Genomic DNA, 27,696 nt, shown 5'->3' with positions numbered 1-27,696 from the left:
GAAACATCTTCTTCAAAATAGAAGCATCATTCAAGTCTTTGGTAGGTTTGGACCTCAGAAAATAAGTATCTGCCTGAAACGTAAAATCTGGGTTCGCACCGTGGCTCAGTGGCTAGCACTGTTACCTTACAGTGCCAAGGGCCCAAGTTTGCTTCCACCCTTAAGGGACTGTCTGTGTGGAGTTTGCATGTTCACCCTGTGTCTGCATGGGTTTCTGCTGGATGCTCCAGTTTCCTCCCACAGTCCAAAGGTCTGCAAATTAGGTGGAATGGTCATGCTAAAGTACCCATAGTGTTCAGGGATGTGTACGTTAGGTGCGCTGGCCCTGAGAAATGCAGGGTTATAGGGTAGGGGGATGGGTCTGGGTGGGATGCTTTGGCGGGTCATTGTGGACTCATTGGGCCGAATGGCCTGTTTCACAGTGTAGGGATTCTATTCTGGTCTGTATTAAAGCAGTTTATGTCAACTGTACGTTAAGACTATCAACTCAAATGAGTTGAAAGCATTGTTCTTAATTGCTTTGGTAGACTATCATTTATTCCTGGGCATCATTTAGAGTTATAATTATTGTAACTGCTTTTCGTCATTTATATAAATGATTTAGATGTGAACGCAGAAGGTATGATTAGTAAGTTTCCAGATGACACCAACATTAGAGGTGGAGTAGACAACGAAGAAGGTTACCTCAGAATACAGGAATTTGATCAGATGGACTGAGGAATGGCAGATGGAGTTTAATTTATAAAAGTGGGAGGTGCTACATTTTGGAAAGGCAAATCAGGGCAGGACTTAAATACTTAATGGTAAGGTCCTGGGGAGTGTTGCTGAACAAAATGACTTTGGAATGCTGGCTCATAGTTCCTTGAAAGTGGACTCCTAGGGAGGCAGGATAGTGAAGAAGGCATTTGGTATACTTGCCTTTATTGGCCAGTACATTGAGTGTAGGAGTCATGTTGCGACTATACAGGACTTCGGTTAGGCCACTTTTGGAATACTGCGTGGAATTCTGTTCTTCCTGCTATAGGAACGATGTTGTGAAACCTGAAAGGTTTCAGAAAAGATTTACAAAGGTGTTGCCAGGGTTGGAGTGTTTAAGCTATAGTGAGAGGCTGAATAGGTGGGGCACTTTTTGTGGAGTGACAGGCTGAGGGGTGACCTTATAGAGGTTTATAAAATCATGAGGGACATGGATAGGGTGAATAGCCAAGGTCTTTTCCCTGGGGTGGTGGAGTTGAGAAATAGGTTGAAGAGAGAGGGGAAAGATTTAGTAGGGGAAAGCTTTTCATGCAGAGTGTGGTGTGGGTATGGAATGAGCTGTCAGAGGGATTGTTGGAGGCTGGTATAATTGCAACATTTAAAAGGTATCTGGAGGGATATGGGCCAAATGCTGGCAAATGGGACTAGAATAACCTAGGATATCTGGTCGTCATGGACGAGTTGGAGTAACGGTCTGTTTCTGTGTTGTAAAGCTCTATGACTCTGTGTCTGTATGTAGGTGACATGGTGGCCCAACGGTTTGCACTGCTGCTCTACAACGCCGGGGACCCGAGTTTGATTCCAGACTTGGGTGACTGTCAGTGTAGAGTTTGCATGTTCTCCTCATGTCTGCATGGGATTCCTCTGGGTACTCCAGTTTCCTCCTATAGTCCAAAGCTGTGCAGGTTGGGTGGATTGGATATGCTAAATTGCCCATAGTGTCCAGGGATGTGTGGGGTAAATGCAGGATATGGGGTTAGGGTGGGATGTTCTTCAGAGAATCAGTGTGGACTCAATGGGCCAATTGGTCTCCTTCCACACTATAGGGATTCTATGATGGAAAGGAAAGACAATTAATATGCTAAGGTATTAGAAAATGAAAAGTGGATTGCATTTTCGACCAAGAGACATGGTGTGGGACAAAAGTGTTACATGGATGCAGAGACTAAGATCAGATAGGAATAGTCGGAAGCACATAGTTATATATTTGATTAATGCGAGCTGCAAAACAAAGACAGAATCATGTGAATTTCATCTTGATGTATCAATGAATTCTGAATGCCACACATTCACAGAAATTTATTCTTGTCAATTTTGTGGGTATTCAAAATTCTTTTAACCTTGGCCTCATCTCAATGAAGGCATTATTTTTTAGGTGTTGGGGACCTTATTTACTACAGAAATCCTGCCACCTTCCTCCGAGGGAATGATAGGGATCAAGGTATCTTCAATACACTCCGCCAGCATTTGATGAAAGCTAACTACCACAATTTCAAATCACTTCTTGAAGCTTTTCGACATTACGACAAGGTAAATTATTTAGTACTATTGTTATTCTGACGCTATGGCTGAGATTTTACATTTCTTTTATCTAAATATAGGGACAGCATCTTTAAAAGTATGATATCCCCATTGCCTAGTGGCAAGAGAACCCATTAGACTAAGTGCCAGTCAGATACTTAAGTCATGTCCTGGCAGACATCTTGGCCAATCAGGTTCGCAGATAGTGATAACCTGCCCCGCTTGAAGCTGCCAGCCAACCACAGGCCAGCAGGCTCTGTGAACAGCAGTGCCATGTGGAAGGCCCAGGCTACTAGCTCAACAGCATACAGAACTAAAGTCAGGACTCAGAGGGAGGGTATGATGTTTTTAAGGATGGGGAACCACATGAGAGGTGGCAGGGAGAGAGGGAGGCCAAGGGATTGGTGAGGTTTCCAGCAGCCACCTTTCAAGACCTCATCTATGATGCTTATTGCCCCCAGACTGGGATAACTCAAGATCTGGACCCACCCCATTCAGCAAACTGCCTTGTTTTACATTTCAGGAAGGCTGCAACTTTTTTCACCTATTGGGAACAAAGTTGATCAGATTGGTGGCAGATTGAGGCTTTTCAGTGATTGACCAGAGAAAGGCCTTAGTTGGTGCCAAGTTGGCAATGTTGACCATGGACCTTCCTGCCCAGAATTTGATTGTTAAGGTAGTGAGGTAGGCATGAGTATCACATTGATGCCTGCCAGCTTGATTAATTTTAAAAATTCATTTGTGGGAATTGGGCATCACTAGTTGGCCAGCATTGATAGCCCATCTCTATTTTCCCTTGGGAAGATGGTGGTGAGCTGCCTTCTTGAATCACTGCAATCTACTTCCTGTGGGTTGATCCACAATGCCAGTAGGGAGGGAATTCCAGGATTTTGTCCCAATGATTGTGAAGCAACGGCAGTATGTTTCCAAGTCAGGGTGATGAGTGGCTTGGAGGGGAACTTGCAGGTGGTGGTGTTCCCAAGTACCTGTTATCCTTTTCCTTCTAGATGGAAATGATCATGCATTTGGAAAGTGCTGTCTAAGGATCTTTGGTGAATTTCTGCAATGCACCGTGGAGATATTACACACTGCTTCTAGTGAGCGCTGGTGGTGGAGGGATTGAATGGTGATAGATGTGGTGCCAATCAAATGGGTTGTGTTGCCCTGGATTGTGTCAAGCTCCTTGAGTGTTGTTGGAGCTGCACCCATCCAGGCAAGTGGGGAGTATTCCATCACACTCCTGACTTGTGCCTTGTAGATGTGGATTATTTGCCCTTTCCATCACTTCGAGGTGCTATACCTTCCCAATGGAGAAGGGAAACAAAAGCATCCACTTTTGTTTTAGAAACCATCTCTGGTGGCTACATGTTATATTTTGCATTTTCCCATGGAGACAGCTTCCCTTTCAATGAAAGATAGTAAGAGCATGAATGGAAGTAAGTTTCAGATACCCAGATCAGCCATCACCGTGTCTGATGCTTGTCAGAGGGAAGGGGTTTATGCCAGAGTTTGTCACTGAATCACGGGTAGCTGCTAGGTCTGGCACCCATGGAGGAGGGAAGAAATGTCCTCCCATTGGAGCTGAAGAAATGTCTTCCCATTGGAGCTGAAGAAATGTCCTCCCATTGGAGCTGAAGAAATGTCCTCCCATTGGAGCTGAAGAAATGTTCTCCCATTGGAGCTGAAGAGAGGAGGTTACTTTGACTTAAAACTCTTTTCATTGTCCTTCAAGCCTGCTCTGCCATTCAATACCATCATGGCTGATCTGATTTTAATTCAATTCTATATTCTTGCACATCCCCAATAATGTTTTATTCCTTGGTGATCTACCTTTGCCTTCAAAATACTTAAAGATTCTACGTAGACTGCCTTTTGAGGAAGGGAATACCAAAGACTCTCAATGCTATGAGAAAGAAAAAAAAGTCTGTTTCTCCATCTTTGTCTTAAATAGGTGACAACTTGGAATCCAAACAGTCTTGCCTACTGCTGCAATGCCCAGAGATGCCAGGAAATGGCGAAGTCCAATGCTGGCAGTCCTTAAACCTGCAATGGAATTTAACTACAATAGAAAAACACCCATTCAAATTGAAGAATCATTTTTACTTAACTTTTAAATTCCTCTCTCCTCCAAATAATGCCCCAGACACCAGGCAGCTGCTGAAGTCTACCCATGTTTCCTAAAATTAATAACACTTAATGGATACAGGCTCTTTCATGAGCCACAGTGATTTATATCAGGTCCTTAATAGGAGCAATCATACTTCTTTCTCTGTCCTGAGAAAAAAATGGGAGAAGGAGGAAATGGAGGCTGGTCTTCCAGCCAGATAGCTGAGCCAACTGTTTGTCTTGGTCTCACCGACAAGGAAACTCCAGCATCTAGTATTCAGTCTTTTGCAGCGTTTTCTCTTTCTGATCTTTCACGGCATGTGGCTGTTACTGGAATGACCAGAGTTTGTTGTCTAACTTTAAATGACCTTGAAACTGATTGACTTGCTAGACCATTGCAGATAGTTAAGAGTTAATGACTTTACTGTGGATCTAGTGTCACATATAGGCCAACTGGGTAAAGGTGACAGATTCCTTTTTCATCTTGGTTATCTGGGTGGGACAATTGATAATATTTTTGTTGTTGGAACCATTATTGAATCAAGCTTTATGTTCCAGAATTATGAATCAAATTTAAATTCCATAAGCTGTCATGCTAGGATATGATCACATCTCCATAGAACATAAGCTTGGGTCTCTTATTAATCTACTGACATTCCCACTACATTACCATTCTTTCCCCCTCCCTTTGTCTGATTATAATAAGCAATATATTTTGTTTTCATTTTTCTTGTTTACTGTTATGATCAAGATTACTTTAGTCGGGTAACTAGAACAATATATTATTTTACAGCCATTAGTTTTGAGGACAGGCTTCGAGTTAGAGCTACTTGAACAGAATCAGGCATAAAGGGGATATGATGAGGGAATTGGATGGATTGTTCAATATGGATGCGATGGACATACATAGTGAGAACTAGAGAAAGGTGCATAAAATCTAAAGACAGAAAGCTAGGTCACATGCTTATACATGTAACTCTTTGCAGGGAATCAGAGTTATCTTGACCAGCTGACCTCAACATTCAGTACTTTGGAAGGAAACTTGACAAGTTCCAGAGAGAGAAGATTTCTAACTCATGGAACATAAGCTGGTAGTTATTTGATTTTGAAGCATAACTTACCCGTGATTAGCTTGATTGTTTTGGGGTTGGAGAAAAATTCCCTGGAATGTCTTTTGCATTATTGCAATTCCTTTCTCTTTTCTGAATGAGATCTTTGCTTTTATTCCCCTTGACTCCTGAGACACGTTGGTGGTAAATAACATTGTACCATTTTCTGACCATACCATGGTCACTTTTTGCCCTCGTTACATGTATGTGAAAGCTTGTGTACTGTGTTTATTTCCTCTTTTGCTGTGTGTTGACAGCCTGAGTTTGCACCATGTTACTTCTTAGTATAATCTGCCACTGATTCTAAGTGATTTGTTGTGCTGGAAGTTTGCATTCTGGCTGGCAACATGCTTTGACTGGCAACCAGCCAGAATTCTGGTGTTCACAATTTCCTTTGAATATATAATGCATGTCCTTGCATATGAGCCAGTTATGTGCAGGCCTGTGATGTCTGACTGTGCTGTCAAATTTTGGAGTTGGAGCTCCTGCTTTATAAATTTGCCTTTCCTTACCCTGCAACTTGAATTATATAGTCGTGTTGGTCAATGAAGCCTCTGTATTTTGTTGTTTTCTCTTTGTGGTTCATAGCTAAATAGCTGGCTGGCACCAATGTGAGAGAAATAGCTTCTTCGGCCCAAATTGAGGACAGAAAAATCCAAGAAGTGTAACCATTTAAATTCAATTTCTGAGCTTCACCAGCGATGAAAAGCTGTTTGTAAATGCTACCCAACTCCCAGCAATTTCCCTCTACTCCCACATCCCCAAACTCACCTGGAGTTCTTGCCCATTAAACTAAATGGATGGAAAATCATACCATTTGGACTCTTGAATACCTCTACATGTAAGTTGTGATATTAAGTTGAACCAATGTTTCAGGCCTATTTCTTGGGTCTGAAAAATTATGATTAGTGTACAAGTTGTTCCCTCTTCTGAGCCATGACTCACATACACAATCAGGCTCCATTTTTCATCACCAAAATGCATGTTACTTACTGCTACTTTGTAATCAGATGGAAGGAATCAAGCAAGTGATCATGGCAAGATATTGCAAAGATACGTGGGAATTTAAGACACTCATTTTCAGTGCAAACCCTATGTCAAAATGACGACTACCCATATCTATGCTGACTCATACTCAATGTATAATTAATCCCTGTTTTTGAAGGGAATTTTTGAGGCTTAGAGTATTGATTTCTAAATTGCCACATGCAGTAAGCCTTTAGAATGGTCAGGAACATAATGTTGCAATATTAAGTGAAAATGTGCAGGTTTTGTTACTTGTAGTTATTTTTAGTAATTCATTTTTAACCCGTGAGTAGTGCATATGAACATCTTAACATTAATGTAGTCAGATATTGAGCAAAATAATCCAGATAACTTGTACTGCCTTTGGTTAGAAAAAATAAGGTACACCATTTTAGAACACTGATATTTTATTTTGTTTTGTGTTTTTGTCCAGAACGGTGATGGACAAATTGACCGCGAAGAACTACGAGATGTCTGCATACAGTTTAACTTAAATTTAGACCCCAAATTGATTGACCAATTAATTGAATACTGTGATACTGAAGGGAAAGGAACAATTAACTTCTTGGAGTTTGCAAATTTTCTGAATTGGAAAGATAAAATGCCTTTGGGAGAAATTGAACAAAAGATTATTACAAAAGGTACAAGAGTTTTGAACTGGTTGATTATAGTTTTAACAATCTTATGCCTGTTCAGTAAACAGAAATGACTTTTCCATCAGGAAACTTGCCAACTGAAGAAGGCAGTGGGCTGGTCGCATCTGAAGATATTATCCCATTAGATATTGGAAGCTCTGCCAAGACGCTCAGAACTATAACTAGAAAGGAAGATAGGTCTAATGGACATTATTGGAAAACGTCGTCATTGATCAATGGAGTTGTAGGGAGTTATTCACCATCTGGTAAGTAGCTATACTTAAGTTTGTTTTCCATCTATGTTCCATTTATTTTATAAACGTGGTCAATTTTGCTTTTCTATGAACTATATGATTTCATGGTTTGATGATTACTTATTGAACATGTGAATTTGTATTATGTGTAATCTGTATTTTGGGATAGAAATTTGTCTTGGACATTTGAGCGGCACGGTGGCACAGTGGTTAGCACTGCTGCCTCACAGCGCCAGAGACCCGGGTTCAATTCCCGCCTCAGGCGACTGACTGTGTGGAGTTTGCACATTCTCCCCGTGTCTGCATGGGTTTCCTCCGGGTGCTCCGGTTTCCTCCCACAATCCAAAGATGTGCAGGTCAGGTGAATTGGCCATGCTAAATTGCCTGTAGTGTTAGGTTAGGGGTATGGGTGGGTTGCGCTTCGGCGGGTCGGTGTGGACTTGTTGGGCCGAAGGGCCTGTTTCCACACTGTAATGTAATCTAATCTAATCTAATTAGTGTAAATATGTGCAGCATTGGATTGGCAGCCCACAATATGTAGTAGCTGATATTCAGTTGCGTTAAACTTTACATACTGTGGAGCAGCCAATCCAATATCACTCATTCTGCACCATCACCTGATATGAAATTCAACCCCTCGAAATAGACGCTTTAGTTCATGTAGCTAAAGGTTAACTAGGTATTAGATATTACACCTATAATTTAGCAATTTAATCAATATTGTTATAATCCAGAAAGTCAGTTGGTGAGGATAGAACTAGAGCTAGTGTTAATCCTTACCTTTATTTGCAGAGTTACACATTGCAAGTATATACTTCCCAAATTAATTCCATGCTACCAGTCTGGGCCAAATTTAATTTTTTTTGTGGCGAAATGTAAATTTTATTGAGTTTCATGGAGAGTTTCTCTTTGCAAGGCCTAGTGAGTTCTCTTGCTACATCTTACCAAACTTGCATCATTAACTACTGACCTACCTCACCCATCTATGTGATACATGCCTCCGATTATAGTCTGATTCTACCACTTGCTGTGTCCGAACAGCTCACTACTGCTGGGAAAACCTGGAATAGACTGGCATTCCTGGGAGCAGCACATCTTTAAAAGGCTGTTGTGCACCTGGACTAAAACTATTAGTCCAGAGATGTCCTGCATGGTTCCTGACATTTACCCTGGATGAGGCAGTGAAAGGAAAATTGATGCCTTGTTTTGTGGGCAGGACCTGGAGGTCCTGGTGAATAGACAGGCTCAGAAACAGGCTGTTCTCTTCCCTTAGGATCAGCAGAAACAATCTCAACATCAAGCCATGTCAGCCTGGTTTAAGCATGTTACCAGGGAAATGCAGTATTAGCCATGTGGAGGAACACATGTAGTGTGGGAAGACGGTGGATGACCTTCTTCACTCTGCTGGTGTAAGTGCCACTGCCTTCTCTCTGCTACTTCACATTCAGCGAGTTTTAAGAAGATTTGTAGCTTAGGTTGAGGTTCTGGATGTATGTTGGCTCACAGAGTTGGAAGGTTCATTTTCAGAGGTTTCGTCACCATACCAGCTAACATCATCAGTGAGCCTCCGGTGAAGCACTAGTGTTAGTGATCCGCTTTCTATTTATGTGTTTTGATTTGCTTGAGTTTGTGACATCATTCCCTGTGGTGGTGTCATTTCCTGTTCTTTTTCTCAGATGTCTTTGATATAGGGACACAAACACATTGACTTCGTTACCATTTACCACCCTCTGAGAAAAAGAACAGGAAATGATATTACCACAGGAAATGATGTCACCAACTCAAGGAAACCTAAACACAAAAATAGAAAGCGGGTCATCAACACCAGTACTTCACCGGAGGCTCACTGATGATGTTACATTGTATGGTGACGAAACATCTGAAAATGAACCTTCCAGCTCAACGAGGACACTTACATCCAGAACTTCACACTCACTCTGTCTCTGCCACTGCATCCTCCTCCCAACAAGGTTCACACTCTGTCCCTGTTGCCTTCAATATTTCTCCTGACTCACTCTGTCCATTGCCAACTCTCCGCCATCACCAACTTTGTATATCCACTGCATTGCCTACTCACTTACTTGGGACACCTCCCCACCTGCACCAAAAGTAATACCTGTGCCACCCACTTTCATTTCTCTTAATACCTCCCTCTTACTTTACAATAGGGCAGAAAGAGTCAAGATATGACGGTTTGCTGCTCGGCAATTGGTGTCTCACTCCTTATGAGGAGAGACTCCAGACTCTGGACATCCCAAGTCAGTGACTCACCATGGACTGCTATCAGAGACTGCCTTTGACTTCGTGGGCCAGGACCCCCTGAAGGAAGGCTATCTTGGTCAACTTGACTGAAGACTGCTGACAACCAAAACATGCTTTCTGGCTTTGTGTTGACACTAAACTGCACAGCCAAACAGCACTGCTGTGGGCATTGTATCTCTGGCTGAGGACCAAGGTTGAAAAAAACAAGGCAAGGATATTGTGAGCATTCAGGTAGTGAGTGCTAAGACAGCAAGCATGCAGGCTGGAGATGTAGCCTGGTCCAGTCCATAACTGGATGCATATCCCTGAGTGCAGTGGATCCTTGTTGCAATATTGTAATGATAGTTGGCAATGTGCACTGAGGTCTGGAAATAAGGATAAAAATCACACAACACCAGGTTATATTCCAACAGGTTTAATTGGAAGCACACTAGCTTTCGGAGCGACGCTCCTTCATCAGGTGATTGTGGAGGGCTCGATCGTAACACAGAATTTATAGCAAAAATTTGCAGTGTGATGTAACTGAATTTTTGCTATAAATTCTGTGTTACAATCGAGCCCTCCACAATCACCTGATGAAGGAGCGTCACTCCGAAAGCTAGTGTGCTTCCAATTAAACCTGTTGGACTATAACCTGGTGTTGTGTGATTTTTAACTTTGTACACCCCAGTCCAACACCGGCATCTCCGAATCATGGAAATAAGGAGGTATCCTATAGTAGATCAGAGATGTGTCATAAGGGTTCTTGGAGGCTGGTGTGAGATATTGTGTTATGAGACATTGTGTTATAGGCTATCTTTATTAACTCACTCACCAGCTCGCTATATTCATTCACGCCAGGTTCGCCTTCATTCATTCATAACCCTTTACTAACCCGTTATTTACTATAACACGGTTTCATTCATTCTTTCATAAAACCGTGATTTTGTTGTATCCAAATTTAAAAACAACCCTTTCAACCCCATTACTGCCTTTCCACACCTTATCAGCATACAGAACAATACCATCCCCATCAAATCTAAATACCTTTTAACTGAGCCATTATCCTTTAAGAAACTAACTGACAAATCAATGCTTGGATAGATGTCATACTGGCAAACAATACCTGCAAACAGGGTGTCTGTCAGTCTCACTGCAGGAGATGGGGGTGAAGTCCCCTGGAAATTTCAGGTTTTTTTTTAATCCAACTAGCTTACTCTTCCAAAATTTCCATTAGTTTCCTTCTAGTGATTTTGGACTTAATAATTTGCAGCCTTACCTTAACAGGAACCATCCAACTCTTTTTCAGAACCATTGCATTCCATTCCAGCATCACCACTGGCAATTTGTTCCTCAATTCTTTCACAAAACCATTTTCTAAAAATCTACTTTCTTGTAATACATTGGTCCACAATTCTCAAATCTAGTTTGTGAATGTTTCCGGGTCCAAATTCCGCACATCCATAAAAAGTGCTGGCATAATAGCACAATGGTTAGCACTGCTGCCTCACAGCGCCAGGGACTTGGGTTCAAATCCAGCCTCGGGCCACTGTCTGTGTAGAGATTGCACGTTCTCACTGTGTCTGCGTGGGTTTCCTCTGGGTGCTCTGGTTTCCTCCTACAATCCAAAGATGTGCAGGTCAGATGAATTGGCTGTGCTAAATTGCCCATAGTTTTTAGGGATATATAGGTTAGGTGCATGAGTCAGGGGTAAATGTGGGGAAATTGGTCTGGGTGGATACTGTTTGGAGGGTCGGTGTGGATTTGTTGAACTGAAGGGCCTGTTTCCACACTGTAGGAATTCTAATTCTAAAAAAACGTTTCATCGTTATCCTCCAATGTACCTGAGGGAATAGATCCCATCTGTTAATTTGAATGGATAGTATATTATGGGGCTAACTTGGTGGATTTCTGATTTATGCTGTCATGGGTATGAAGCTCAGTGCAGGATGCGATGAAGGCGAAAATGTATCCAAAAAGACTAATAAAAATTAAGAAAGTAGGAAGTATTTTAAATAATGCTATAAAAGAAGCTACAGTTAAGAATCAAATCCTTTCAGTTCTTTTAAAAATAATTCTATGTAATATTTCTAGTTATGATTAATACTTTTTTTAGTTTGAACTGCTTCGTGATATAGATACAAGAAGATAACGTTTCTGCTTGACTAAAAACAGAAAATGCTGGAAATACCCAGCTGTCTAACAGTGCTTATGAGAGAGTCAAGAACAAATGTTTTAGGTCAACAGGTCAAGCACCTTCAGAATTACTGCTGAAATCTTGAGCATTTTCTGTTTTCATTTTAAATTTCCAGTGTTGGAAATATTTTCCTTTTATTAAAGCTTTTGCTTGATTTTTCTTGTCTAGAGTTGCAATATCATGAATAACTGATAACAGCTGAAAAACGTAACTGAATGTTGCAGCTATACAAAACTTACATTAGGCCACAAATGGAATATTGTGTGCAATTGTGCTTGCCTGACTATAGAAAGGATATGGAAGATTTGGAGAGAGTCCAAAAGTGGTTTACCAGAATGTTACCTGGATTGCAGTACATTAGCTATAAGCAGAGATTGGAGAAATTTTAATAGTTTTGAAATGATGGTACGGCTGAGGGGTGACCTTGTAGAGGTTTATAAAATAATGAGGGACATGGATAGGGTAAATAGTCAAGTCCAAAACTAGGGGGCATAGGTTGAAGTGAGAGGGGACAGATTTAAAAGGGAGCTAAGGAGCAACATTTTCTCACAAAGGGTGGTGCATGTATGGAATGAGCTGCCAGAGGAAGTAGAGGTCGGTACAATTACAACATTTAAATAGCATCTGGATGGGCGTATCAATAAGAAGGGTTTAGAGAATATGGACCAAATGCTGGTAAATGGGACTAGATTAATTTAGGATATTTGGACAGCATGGATGAGTTGGACAGAAAGGTCTGTTCCCATGCAGTACATCTCTGACTCGATGATTCAAGGTGCCTGGAACATGCTGCCAGGGGAGGTGTAGAAGCAAATACAATAGCAATGTTTAAGAGGCATTTAGACAGGCTCATGATCAAGCAGAGAATAGAGGGTACAGACCATGTGCAATCAGGTAGGATTAGTTTAGAATGGCATCATGGTTGGCACAGACATGGTGAGCGAAGGATCTGTTCCTGTGCTGTACTGTTCTATGGTCTGTGAAAGTTATGAACTTATACCCAATAACCATATTATGGAGAAATGAATTACTATTCCTTTTAATGATATTGTTTGGAAAGTGTAGATCTATTATTTAAATATGGGTTTGTTTAAAATTTCTTTGATGTGATAATCAAATGTTTTATTCTGGACAGATTATCAAACCTATGGTGTACCTACAATACGTACTGATTTGGCAGCCCCTCGCTTTCGTCGTATCAGTGATACAACTAACTATGGTGATGAAGCAACTGCTTCTGCATTGCTAAATCCTTCTGTGTTTGCCCAGAGGGAGGTTTTCGAGAAGGATATGTTCATGGATAGATCCAAGGAAGAGGTAAATCATTGACAATGATCTTTTAACTCTCTCTACCTAGTTCAAGGGCAAAACATAAATAAAGGAAGTTTTGAATAATTTTCTGCATTGATCAGAAATTAAAGAGATGGTTATATTTAAATAAAACTGTGGATGATGGAGAGCTGAAACAAATAAAAACTGAAATTGCTGAAGAAACCCAGTAGGTCTGGCATTGTCTGTTGGGAGAAAATTGAGTCCTGTTGACCCTTCTTCAGTACTATATTCAGATGTTATCCTGTCTAATAGCAAGTAAATTCAAAGTGAGCGGAGATAAAATCTGAATAGGATATCTACAAGTGAGTAGATTTTATGAATCTTATACCATTAGAATGAAGCTTCACTATGTGAAATGCACCTCAAGAATTTGATACAGCATTTCGAAATAATGGTGTGATTGCAGCATTTGATAAGGCCATAAAACAATTGTGATGCACCATTAACCTGGTCCATTCCTTCTGATGCAGCTGGGGTGCAAATTTTGGACTGTTTACTTATTTAACTAGTAATAGTGTACACCTGCACTATTTGTTCTGTTGGTAACTGCATGCCAGGAGCAGGAAGCATCACTTAAAGTCAGCCTGCGCCTCTTAAATGGGAAGCACACTCTGACTGGAGCAGGTGTGGGAAATGGTTGCAGAAGAGAATTTGAGCAAGAAGAATGCTGAATTATGACACAACATGGCAGAATGCAAGCTTCAAGACTTTCCTTTTGAAGCCTCGTTGGAAGAGGTGCTGAGCGAGAACAAGGTTGTATACGTACTTAGGATCAAGAAGCCCTTTAGACAAACTCTCATAGGGCATTGGGAACAGTAAGTTATCAAGTCAAGGAAAGTAGCCATGATCTAATGTCATATGAAATTCAGTGACCTCAGACAGGTCTTCAAATGTTTCTTCAAATATCACTTTCCATCTGCGAACCACAAACCTTATAGGCAGCTCAATGCACCATAACCCTCATCGTTTATCCGCCAAAATTTCAATCAATCAATATTCTTATGTGGCATTCATTGCTTGACCTCACCCTTCGAACCCAGCATTGCTGTAAGCCCCGTAACCTCCCCCATTGATGATCAGCAGCATTCTACCAGGCAGACTGTGATAGTATTGTGTAGAAGCAGTCCACCAGGTAAACACATGTTGAATTCAAAGTAAGAGAATGTACAGGATGAGTAGTTTACGACTGTATATGCCATGGCATGATTTCATTCATAAATCTGGTTTGAAGTGTATCTTCTGTAGAGCTTTGTGGAAATGGCACTGTAAAGGTGAGTTAGAGAGGGAAAGCAAAGTGTGAGACTGTTGGTTAACCAGGAATTGAATTTGTATTCACTCACATCTCCTTTAGACTCACAGAATTAGACAACATGGAAACGAACCCTTTGGTCCAGGTCATCCATGCTGACCAGATATCCGAAATTTAATCTAGTTCCATTTACCAGCATTTGACCCATATTCCTCTAACCCCTTCCTATTCATGTACCCATCCAGATGCCTTTTAAATGTTGTAATTGTGCCAGCCTCTACCATGACTTCTGGCAACCCATTCCATACACGCACTACTTTCTGCATGACAAAGTTGCCCATTAGATCCTTTTTATGTCTTTCCCCTCTCACCTTAAACCCATGCTCACTAGTTTTGGATTCCCCTACACTGGGAAAAAAAACACTTGGCTATTCACGCTATCCATGCCCCTCATGACTTTGTAAACCTCGATGAAGCCATCCCTCATCCTCTGACACTACAGGGATAATAGCCAAAGCCTATTCAGCCTCTCCCTTTAATTCAAACATTCTGACCTCAGTAAAATCCTTCTAAATCTTTTCTGTATTCTTTCAAGTTTAACAACATCCTTCCTATACCATGGAGACCAGAAATGAATGCAGTATTCCAAAAGTGGCCTCACCAATGTCCTGTAAGTTGCAACATGATGTCCCAACTCTGATACTCAATATCAGTAAAGGCAGTGTACCAGACACCTTCGCGATCCTGTATACCTGTGACTCCATCTTCAAGGAGTTTACGAACCTGCATGCCAAGGTGTCTTTGTTTGGCAATATTCCCCAGGGCCCCACCATTACGTGTATAAGTCCTGTCCTGGTTTGTCTTTACAAAATGCAACACCTCACATTTATCAAAAGTAAACTCCACATGCCCTTTCTCGGCCCATTGACACATGAGATCATGGTCCTGTTGTAATCTAGGATAACCTTCTTCAATGTCACCTGCACCTCCACACACATCATCTATTGCATCCGCTGCACCCGATGTGGCCTCCTCTATATTGGGGAGACAGGCCGTCTACTTGTGGAACGTTTCAGAGAACACCTCTGGGACACCCAGACCAACCAACCCAACCACCCCGTAGCCCAACACTTTAACTCCCCCTCCCACCATCAAGGACATGCAGGTCCTTGGACTCCTCCATCGCCAGACCACAGCAACACGACGGTTGGAGGAAGAGCGCTTCATCTTCTGCCTGGGAACCCTCCAACCACAAGGGATGAACTCAGATTTCTCCAGTTTCCTCATTTCCCCTCCCCCCACCTTGTCTCAGTCAAATCCCTCGAACTCAGCACCACCTTCCTAACCTGCAATCTTCTTCCTGACCTCTCCGCCCCCACCCCACTCCGGCCTATCACCCTCACCTTGACCTCCCTCCACCTATCGCATTTCCAACGCCCCTCCCCCAAGTCCCTCCTCCTTACCATTTATCTTAGCCTGCTGGACACACTTTCCTCATTCCTAAAGAAGGGCTTATGCCCGAAACGTCGATTCTCCTGTTCCTTGGATGCTGCCCGACCTGCTGCGCTTTTCCAGCAACACATTTTCAGCAATCTTCTTCAATGTCTACCACACCACCAATTGTGGTGTAATCTGCAAATTACTAACTGTTCCTCCTATGTCCGCTTCCAAATCATTTACATAAATGACATAAAGCAGTGGAGCCAGCACCGATCCTTGCAACACACCGTTGGTAATAGGCCTCCACTTCAAAAAACAGCCCTCCATCACCACACTTGTTAGAGTTCATTGTGAACAGCCTGGTCAGAAAGTGTTTGATTTGTCTTTTCTGTCCCTTAACATTTCTTCCTCCTCCTGTCCTCTCTTCTCTCCAGTTCCTCACTTGATAGCCAAGTAGCTATTGGCAAGAACTGTGTCCTTATGATGGTGAGGTTATGTATACCATGTAATGTACCAAGATGGATCTTGACACGAGTTCTGCCAATTACTGCAGCACTTCCCACTGTTGTCCAAGCAGAAGAAGCATTGTTGAGGCACTTCAGTTGCCTCCTTTTCTCACTTTGTGCAGCAGCATGTCTTCACTTATGTGCATTTACATGGGATTATGTACGAAAGTCATGAACCATGTGGTCAGTGGATAGTCCTTGTCACCCATTAACTGCCCTGTGGTGTGTCATGCTGGTGAAACTAGAGAAGTGAACTTCTGTAGGGTGAAGGCTTTGGCAAATTACTCTTAATTGCAAGAGAAATCAACATAAAAAAGTAAGGAAGTATGGGGCAATAATGATATCACATTTTCAAGTACATTGTCTGCTGTGCTCTCTGTTTATTTGTCTTTGACTTAAGTATAGCAAAAGTTCACAAGATTGATTCACAAGAGGACTGACCTATGAGGAGAGATTGAGTGGGATGGGCTGATGTTCTCTGAAGTTTATTAAAATGGGTAGAAGACTGAGGTTGTTTCGCCTTGCTTATTGAAACTGGAATAGAAAGGCTTGCCCTCCAGATACTGGTCTAATGAGTTTCAGTCATTCTCTATTACAATGTCAGTAAAACGTACTTCCCAGATATTGCTGCTGATATGGGCTTTTTCCATATTCTGATGTTAATTGGTGAGAAAACTTCCTGTGATCCAACCATGGGGAGTCTTCCAAGAGCTCTGCAAAATTAAACATGGGACGTCAACTAGTCCAGATGGAGTTCCAGCCAAGCTGATCCAAGCTTCAGCCTACATTGTACTTAATTTGCTGAGGGTGTTGTTCAATATTAATTGTAAATATTAATTTTCCCATGGACCTATTTATGTTGAATACAGAAGGCAGCATGTGCACCTTATACAGTGAGTGGCAGTTAACTCTCCCTCACTGTTTCCTATGATAGGAGAATTCAGAATAAAAGGCACAAATTTTAACTTAGCATTGAAATCAGTAAGCAATTCTTATCAACAAAAACAACAAACAAGTTGGGAGCAGAAATAGGCCATTTGGCACCTTGAACCTGCTCCACTATTCAGTCAGTTTATGGATGATCTGTTTGTGTTTTGAATTCTATATTCCCCTAATAATCTTTATTTCTTGTACAATAAGAACCTATCCACCACTTACAAATATTCATTGACTTCACCTCCACTGCTTTCTGAGGAAGAGAGTCCAAAGCCAGACAACCCTCAGAGAGGAACCTTTCTTCTCTGTCATAAAAGGGGGCGACAATTTTAAAGTAGTTTTTCATTCATAAAAAGAAGCACCCTTTCTCTGTCCACTATCAGTACAATATTGAAACCATTCAGTGTTTTATGTACTTCAATAAGGGGAGGTGATGGCCTAGTGGTACTATCACTGGACTGTTAATCCAGAGACCGAGGAAATGGTCAGGGGATCTGGGTTTGAATCCTGCCATGGCAGATGGTGGAATATGAATTGAATAAAAATCTGGAATTAAAAGTCTAATGATGACTAACACTTATTTGGTTCATTAATACCTTTCCTACCTGGTCTGGTCCCATGTAACTCAAGACCCACAGAAATGTGGGTTACTCTTAACTGGCCTGTGGACAATTAGGAATGGGCAATAAATGCTGGCCTAGCCAGTGATGGCCACATCCTATGAATGAAGAAAAAAAAATCAAGTCAACCCTCACTCTTTGAACTCCAGTAGGATCAAACTTAGTTTGTTGTCCAGCTTTCCTCATAAGACAATGCGCTCACCGGAGGTATTAATCTATTATAACGTCCACTGATTAGCCTCCAACCACACATAGTATTTGAGACATGGTCTCACTAGTGCCCTATATGACTGAAGTGTAATGTATTGCCCCCACACCATGAACTCCTGCTTTGTGCAGTAGGCTTTTCAATGGCATCTTTCAAATACCTGCTGGAAAGTCAAGGACAGTACTTCTAGGATTTCAAGGACAGTGTCTTCAGACTCCTATACACATGCCTCTTACTCCTTTAATGAACTTGATTTTCCTTTAAAAAAAATCATGCTGACTCTTCCAGATTACTTTTGAGATTAGATTACATTACAGTGTGGAAACAGGCCCTTCGGCCCAACAAGTCCACACCGACCCGTCGAAGCGCAACCCACCCATACCCCTACATTTACCCCTTACCTAACACTACGGGCAATTTAGCATGGCCAATTCTAATTTAGCATGGCCAATTCACCTGAGCTGCACATCTTTGGACTGTGGGAAGAAACCGGAGCACCCGGAGGAAACCCATGCAGGCACGGGGAGAACGTGCCAACTCCACACAGTCAGTCGCCTGAGGCAGGAATTGAACCCGCATTTCTGGCGCTGTGAGGCAGCAGTGCTAACCACTGTGCCACCGTGCCGCCCACCGTTTTGATACTCTGATTGAGTTTTTCTAAGTGCTCACTTGTAATTTCTTTAATGATCAAGTCTAACACATTCTATATGACAACATCAAGCTAACTAGCTTGTAAATTTGTGTTTTCTCCCTCATCTTTCTTGATTAGAGGTGCTATATTTGCTACTTTCCCGTATGTTTGAACCTTTGCTGAATCTTGGGAATCTTGGAAAATTAAGAGCAACACATCTACTACTTCATTAGAGATCTTTTAAGTCCCTAGTATGAAAGCCAACAGGTGCAAGCTAACAGACTTGTTAGCTTGCAGATCTATCAGTTTGTTCAGTTGGTCACTTCCAATGTGATTGTAATTTCATCAAGTTCCTCTCTCTCTCTGTCTCTCTGCCTTCTCCCTCTTGATATACAGCTTTTAATAGAATTTTTTGTATCCTCTAAAACTAAAACAGAAGCAAAATATTTGTTCATTTCATTTGCCATCTCTTCATTATCTACTATAAATCCTCAGTAATGCTCTGGAGCAGGCAGATACTCATTTTACATACTCTTTTCCTCTTTTAAATGCCTTTGGAAAGTCTTGCTATCCATATGACTGTCTCCATGTACAAAGTATCCAAGAGGCATTCCCCCTCCCTGATGTGTTGCAGTTTCGGCTTCCTATCCTTAAGCTCATAAACTCGAGCTGCAAACCTTCCGACAGACATGTTTGTCAATTCAATTATTTGTTTCCTTTTTTCTGCATTTTGTTAATCTTAAGACTCGTCCCTGTTCTACTTTAAACCTTCAAAATATAATAGACCTTAAATATTTAGCATATAAGCAGCAAATGTTTATTATCCCAAAAATTACTTTATTCATAAAGTTTGTTTAAAAAAAATTACAAAATATTTCAACTTGAATTTACCAGAATTTGCAATGATATTCAATTTGTCCGCATGCAGCATGTTTCACTCATTGTGATTCTAATAGACTAAACATTTTACAAAATGTGAGGTAAACAACCTGAGGATGAAAACAATTCACATTGGAAACTACAATAAATGTAAAAGATGTAACAGTTTCTTCTAAATGCTAAATGTGCCCTAAAATATAATTTCTTACTCTCCTCACTGACACTAACTGTCCCCAGGTCCTCCTTTCATTGTACAAAAAGAGTGGTGTTTAAAAAGCACATTCCTGATGAAGAGCATATGCTCAAAACATTGACTCTCCTGCTCCTTGGATGCTGTCTGACCAGCTGTGTTTTTCCAGCACTACACTTTTCGACTCAAATAGTCGACAATGTTTGGATAATTCAAACTTTCTACTGAATGAGTATCGCAAATTTCTATTAGCGATCTTCTACAGCACGATTTTTTTATAGCGTTTTTCCAATACACGAGGTTGCAGAGGAAAACAACTATTGCGTTATAGCAGGACAACCTATACAGACAAAGGCTGGTGAAAATCAGAAAAACACTCAAAATCAATGTAGGGTCTTTTTAAAATTGAGCTTGCCATTATTTTTCAGTAACAATTGAAATTTTGTTTGGCATAAAGGTGTATAGATCTAAGTCAGGTAAATCTGCGATTCATATCACCCATAACCTGATGAATGTGGTACGTGTCTCATTGACATTTACTGCACACAAGGAGACCATTTAGCCCATCATGTCCATGCTGGACATCACATTCTGACTACACTAGTCCCATTTTCCAGCTCGTGGCCCATAGCCCTGAAGGCTATGGCAACTTAAGTGAATATCTAAGCATAGTTTAAATGTTATAGGAGCTTGACTCAGCCTTGCATTCCAGCAGTCTTACTCCTATTCTATTGTTTCATTTATGGGAATCAATGTAAAATCTTTATAAACAGTCTCTTAGAAAACAGCATATCTGTCAAATTTAATAAGTTGCTGCTCCATTCTACCAAGTGTACAGTTTACTACAGATTGTACAACTGGATGAATAAGCTTGTAGAAACTTACTGTGATGTTTTATGTCAAATATCTGCTCTTGTTATTGCTATAATTGAGCTTCAGTCAAGAAAAGTTAAAACATTTACTCAAATTCTTTATGCTGAGAGCAGTTCGGTGGATCTGCTGTTCATTCAGATTTTCACTTAGTACATTCTATTTCACCCAATGCAGTATCTTAACCATTAGCTGTTGTAAACTACTGATTTCTTGAATTGTTTGATTTCACAATTAGGCTCTCTAAATTATAGAGTGTCTCTCTATTTTGTTGAGTGAATGTCTTATCTAGTGCAAATGCCAATTAGATTTTCTTCTTAATAGATCATTACAGATTGTCCAATTTTTAATTATCAACAAATTGTCAGCTTTCTTTTGCAATCGGTCAATCTAAAAAATGGGCTTGAAAATGCATTGACGTTTCCTATTTTCATTTATATTTTTTCAGATTAAGAGAATATTTTGTAAGGTTGGAGTGAACATGTCAAAGGAAACATTTGAAGAGGTCTGGAAGCGTGCTGCCATGAAACATCCGAAAGGAGAAGTTAGTGTGGAGACTTTCCGGAATGTTCTGGATGAGATTCAGACAGCACAAATTCTAACTTGTTGACCAATGAAATTTTTTTTTCACAGAATTTCAGGCCTTTTAAATTAAATGTGTGGAGTTTTGGAATTGTGCACACAAGTCTACAAGTCCAAAGAGCTGGTTTAAAGTTATTATTATATCTTTAAACTTGTGAATGGGGTGTAATTTTTATCATCAATCTTTTGGTCATCATATTACTTGGATAAAAATAAAATACCAAACATTCAAATGAATATATAACATCGTAGCATTTGGAGCATGACTCTCTATGTATTACTTTTATTGTAGTTGGGCATTATGAATATTTGGATATGACAAATTTCATGCAGCTAATTTAAGCATCATACAAAACATTAATGCTTTACATTCAATTTTGTTTCAAGTGTAAAAAAAATTATAGGAATTGTCATAACATTTGAATAATGTGTCTTTGTATCTAATGTCTGAGCTTTTATTAAAACAGAGTGCATTTTGCAAAGTTTTTCAAAATCCAAAACATTTCAGCTGAGAACTCACTGCGTGGCATTTCAATTTAAACTTGCTCAATTATCAAATAAATTTAAGAATATGCTGTTTCTTCACAACAATAAACAGAAAAAAAACATTTTTCACAGATGTTATCATGATCATTGCCATTGAAAGTTGGAAGATCTGTGAATATCTCATAGAAATGGAATGAATGGTGATTGATTGGGAAATGCTGATGGAAGATCAACACTCTTGTAATGAATACTAAACTGTCTGACCATATGCTTTTGGTGACAACTAAGGACTTTTTACAGAATCTCTAATTTGGCAAAAATAATGCAATAGCTGTTAAACAATTGGTCATTTAAACAGCATGCACTCTCTCATTTGGGACACTGGTTCAATGGATGAAAAATCATCATCTGGTTCATCCTCAGAGCCCTGGAAATGCAATCCTCAAACTGTTGTGAGCTTGGAGTTGTGATTTGTATAACTGGTAGATTTCAGATCTTCTTAGTGAAGACCAAATGTCTTGCACATTGTTTCTCACTGTGTCCCAAGTGAGCGAATTGCTCCCAATACATCCTGGCTGGATATGACCACCTGTTGAAAGCCCTTCTCTCTCTGCTCCTCCACCCAAGCAGAATGCTTGTCTTGTCCCTTGTGGCTTCTGCTTATTGTCCTGGTCATGCTCTATCCTCAGGAAAGTCTGGTAATGTAACTATATCTGGGAGTGCCAGCTTTTGCAAATGACTATACCCTGCAAATACACTATCAACAGTTTTACTGCATCTCAATCCCCAACAGGATATCAAGGTTTGCATCCCACCTACCAAGTCAAGCTACACATCACAATAATCAGTCTTTTGGGCTCCATAAAATCCTGTGTCCCTCACCCCCCACCACCATTGATTGTGGAGGAGAATACTTCTTGCCACTGCAGTTGTACACACATTTTGTAGAAGTGTTGCATTTCTTACAGACTCTTTCCAAAATCGAGACATTATTTAACATAGATGAACGGTCTTGAACAGAACCACTGAACTGAATCTTGCATTTTTCAGACTGTATGTAGTGTCCTTGCAGCAGCTTTTCGATACTGATTGCCGTCACACCTTGCAATGCAAGCCCATGTTTCCAAAGTGTACTGCAAGTGGATCAGACTGTTATCATGATGGCCAAGAGGGATTAGCAAATGTTGGATGGCAAAGTCCATGGACGAGGGGTGCATGCAGCTGGTTGCTATGGATGATGCCTTGAGATCCTGTTGAGTACTGAGCAACAAGTTGCCAGGTATCTGCCCTGATTTCCCTGATGAGACTGGATGACATTTGGCTTGTTTGGTAAGACAGGAAACTGAACATTAATAAGGCAAGTTTTGGCATTAATGCAGGGTTTAACAAACAATAATACCCCTTACCTGGCAACTTGTTGCTGTCTAACTCACCTTGCTGCTTGGCAAATGCAAAAAGATCCATTATTGTAACAGACTCATAGACAGCATTTCAGCACATCCCAATATCTATGCATTTTATTTTGCCTTTTCCCCCTCTCTAATGATCAAATGGAGATCCTATCAACTCCTCAGTCAAAACAGAATCAATCTTGATTCTACCAATCATTATCCCTCACCCATAATCTTTCTCATAGCCACCCACTCTCCGCTCTTATTTCCTTTTTTTTACTTTGCATACAATAATTGGGAATAAAATGAAGGAATGTACCTGATGGTATCAATTTGGCACATCAACAATAGCAGTTACCTGGCATGTCAAGACATAGCCAATTCATAAGTTAATATTGGATGCTCCGTAAGTCCGGTATAAAAGCAATTGGTGCTCATTATCTTTGTAAATATTCTTGGGGCACCAAATTAAAAATTGCTGTGTAAAATGTATGAAAGGTTTAAGATGCCAAATATAATTCACAGAACTGAGCTGAAAATGTGTTGCTGGAAAAGTGCAAAGGAGAAGGGCTTATGCCCGAAATGTCGTTCTCCTGTTCCCTGGATGCTGCCTGACCTGCTGCGCTTTTCCAGCAACACATTTTCAGCTCTGATCTCCAGCATCTGCAGTCCTCACTTTTTCCTCGATAATTCACAGAAGTCAGTAATAGAAATCATATATAACATATTATTCAACAAAAAAAATTCCAAAATGATTAACTGTACTAATTCTTTAATTTTCAATAACCTGTTTCCAGCAGAGGACTGTCCCACTTTGTATCCTTCTTCCAGTAGCAAAATGAATATATTTTGATGTGTTAATTTTTTGTAAAAGTTGCATCTGGTAAAGGTTAATCTCTCTATGGAATTCAGGAAAATTTATCTCCAAGGTATTTCTTTTACTTTGATCTTCAACATAAGGTAGTAAGCTTTATAACATCTGCTCAGTAATGAACATAAACTTAATACATTTCTTTGCTACTACAGATCAATTTAAAGGTTAATATAATGCATTTGATATTTATTAATATTGTCATACATGTATGTATGCATATATAAATATATGAAGAAAAACATTAAAAAGTGTATGCTAAATATTTCAAATGATCAGACATTGTGAAACAACGTGTGCTAATGATACTTTAAATTGAAGTTTCACTGTGTAATTACTTCAGATATCCCCAACTGAATCCCTATTGAATCCATATGTATATAGTTTAAAAAGTCTTACAATAAATTATTATTGTAGCAAAATTGTTGCTTCAATTAGAACAGGAGATGAGTTGATTTCACTATCTATTAACTGAATGGAGAAGGCTGATTCTCTATTTTAAATGCATTTCTAATTCCTGGAATATTCCAAAATATTTTCAAGATAAGCAGTTTGCTATTTTAAAAAAAGTAACATTTTGTTGAGAATATGCAATATGTGTTTCGGTTGTAGCTCATATATAGTCTTGCTTGTGCTCTGTTTATTTTGATTACTCACCATACTGGTTGTTCAGTATTGTTTATAGCATTCAGCTCAGTTGTTGGCTTGTGATTAAACCCTTTTACAAATATGAGTGATACCTGGCAGAATTGGATGAGATGTCCGATGGGGCTGATTTCAAAATCAGCAGCAAATCCCATCATCTTTTATATTTTTCACAAGTACTGTGGCAAATTTCTTTCAAGGCAGTGGCAAGTGGCCAATTAAGGAGGATTATTGCTGGTTAAATGCCTTGTTGACAGCCCAACTTGATCTGGAAACCAGAATGAGAACCTGATGGATTCAGCTCATTACTTGCTCCATTCCATCTTGCATTACGACCAAACTGCACGATCCACAGGGGCCAGCTGCATGCATCCCTCATCCACAGATATTGGCATCCATCAATGCTAACTCCTCACAAACATCATGACATCCCCTCTGGTACACTGACAGGTTTGCTCAGAAGCACAGACTTGCATTGCAGGGTACATAATGAAGGACTGCTGCAGGACAGTTTGCCCGTATAGACAGGCAACTAGCTAAAGGAATGACCAAACTGCATCTACAGGCTGTTCACTTGCTCTCTTAGCACTCACCTACCTGGTTGCTCATGGCATTGCCTTGCCATGCCATATCTGTTGCCACAATTGTGCTTCAGTCAAAGGCTGTCACTATTGCTGTTTTGAAGTGCAGTACTGCACAGACATACAGACAGCCTACAGATCAGTCTGTACAAGGAGAGCACCTTGGTGAAAGACACTCAAGTATAGCATGTGCCAGGGAACTGTGGGGCAAACACAGTGTATGTTTATTCAACCAGTGGCCATGTAAGAAATTGTTGGAGTCCTATCCTCAGTCCAGCCAACAGGGTGCTGCTGTAGGTCAGGGCATTCTGGTACTATCATCACAGGCACAGACCACACAATGCAGGGCTTTGCTATGGTTAGTCTTCTACTTGGGACACTCACTGTCAGGGGAACTGTCTTAGTACTGGGTGAAAGTGAGGACTGCAGATGCTGGAGATCAGAGTCTAGATTAGAGTGGTGCTGGAAAAGCACAGCAGGTCAGGCAGCATCCGAGGAGCAGGAAAATCGACATTTTGGGCAAAAGCCCTTCATTAGAAATGGTGTGTCAGTATCAGTGTCTCAGTACGGTCTGCAGACTATACATTGCTCAGTCCAGTAGGACCAGAAGCAGCAGTCAGGGGAATTGCAACTTGTCAGTTGTGTAGTTGCAAACATGTAGTCGGAGGTCTGGATTTTTATATAATCTCTTGCCTTGTTAATCCTCCCAAAATGCATCAGTTCAGACTTCTCGGGATTAATGCGCATGTATGTTGGAGACACAACCCTCTAATATAGGTGCAGTATGTCTCATTGTATGGAGAAACGTGCTCAGTCCTCATCCACAGCGTATGTCACCAGTGATTGTTCTGGGATCGAAGGAAGTCTTTTGTTCTTTTTATTCCAATGTTTGGGCCTTTCCGGCAAGAGTCGTGGGCCCTACTGCTGAGGGTGACTACGAAGAAGGTAAAAAAGATGCAGAAGGGTCAGGGCTGATGGTGAACCCAGGGGCAGCAGCCCCTCTGGAGGGTGAGAAGCATCCAACTCAGGGAGAGGTCACAGCTGCATGGCCTCTCAGATACATACGGTGTATCGGGGACCCAGTTTTCCAGCCTTGACTCCAATTCCTGAGGCACAGTGCTGATGCAGATTCCATATGACCCACAACTCTGTGAAGTACGCTAGAGTTGAACCTGAAGTCTGCAGGAATAGGAAACCATCCTCTCCCAGTATTTGGGAATGCTTCCTTCCAGGGAGCAATGGGTGACCTGTGTGGAATTGCTCAGTTGTGCATCCACAAATACATCAGGATAATGACTGACGCCCGGTCACACCGGTTCATTTAGTTTCCCCATGACAAATAGTAGGATTCAGAAACATCGCTAAGCTCCCCCGACTATAGAATACCATTGACTATACAACATGGCACTGCGATGGCTGTATCAGAATACTGACTGAATGGCGAGTGGTTCTGCAAATGGCACAAGATAAGATGGGGCTGGGATTGATGTGGGAGACACCATGGAGGCAGTATAGATAATTAATTTGGCTTGTTTGGTAATACACAGTGGAAGAACACACTTGGACCCATGAAACCTCCAAAAAACTTAATGCAATTTGTAACTAGCCAAAATAACTTGCAAAATTCAGCTTTTGATCTATTTTCAAATACCCCTTTAAACTTACAGTATCTAAAGGATGTTTGAACTTGCCTACAGTCGGTGGGCAGTGGAATAATCACAGTAAGAGTTCATGTTCTAGGGGCACGAGCTCAAATCCCATCACAGAGCGTGAAATTTGAATTTAATTAATAAATCTAGAGTTTCTAACCCATTGCCAATTGTTGTAAAAATACATCCAGTTCAATAACATAGTATGCCATTGAGTCTGCCCTGCTATTCAATACAGTCACAGTGGATTAAATACTTTAATGTCATTGATTAGCCCTGTAACCCTGTCCATCCTGGTAATCAGAAATCTGTTAATCTTTACCTTAAACATACTCGAAGATGGTGTCTTCACAGTCTTCTGTGGTAGAAAATTTCAAAGGTTCACAGCTCTCTGAGTAAATTTATTTTCTCTCATCTCAGATCCCTTATTTCCAATTGATCTTGCTGGTTCCAGACAGAAGAAACATCTTGCCCACATCTACCTTGACTATCCCTTTAAATATTTTATAGGTTTCAATGAGATCATCTCTTGTTCTTCAAACCTCTAGAGAATATAGGCCCAGATAACCCAATCGCCTTCATCATACAGTCCCATTTCCTGGAAACAATTGCCTGACAGTCATTCTCATGGAATCATACCTTAGAAACAATGTCCCAGGCTTCACCAATCATCATGTCCTGTCCCACCAGAATTGGGGATACAATGTCATCCCACTCTGAGGTCTCATTGCATCAGGTCAAACTTGGACAAGGAAACCTCCACTTGATTACTGCCCTCCCTCACC

The 27,696-nt window shown here is 40.7% G+C and overlaps 1 protein-coding gene across 1 annotated transcript in view; it reads left to right on the top strand.

Annotated features, from left to right (window-relative positions):
* The window catches only part of efhb (EF-hand domain family, member B), a 55,692-nt gene extending 33,003 nt beyond the window's left edge, over positions 1 to 22,689 (top strand). Inside the window, exons 9-13 of the mRNA XM_043690212.1 lie at positions 2,132 to 2,286; positions 6,952 to 7,159; positions 7,240 to 7,419; positions 12,981 to 13,162; positions 21,155 to 22,689. Of these exons, the coding sequence (XP_043546147.1) occupies positions 2,132 to 2,286; positions 6,952 to 7,159; positions 7,240 to 7,419; positions 12,981 to 13,162; positions 21,155 to 21,316 (887 nt within the window). The 3' untranslated portion in view covers positions 21,317 to 22,689. The remainder of the gene's footprint in view (positions 1 to 2,131; positions 2,287 to 6,951; positions 7,160 to 7,239; positions 7,420 to 12,980; positions 13,163 to 21,154) is intronic.
* The last annotated feature ends 5,007 nt before the right edge of the window (positions 22,690 to 27,696 follow it).

This window comes from Chiloscyllium plagiosum, chromosome 5 (genome assembly GCF_004010195.1).
Source record: "Chiloscyllium plagiosum isolate BGI_BamShark_2017 chromosome 5, ASM401019v2, whole genome shotgun sequence".
Lineage (NCBI taxonomy): Eukaryota > Metazoa > Chordata > Chondrichthyes > Orectolobiformes > Hemiscylliidae > Chiloscyllium > Chiloscyllium plagiosum.
Note: the sequence above shows the minus strand (reverse complement) of the source record. Positions and strands in the feature narration are given on the sequence as shown.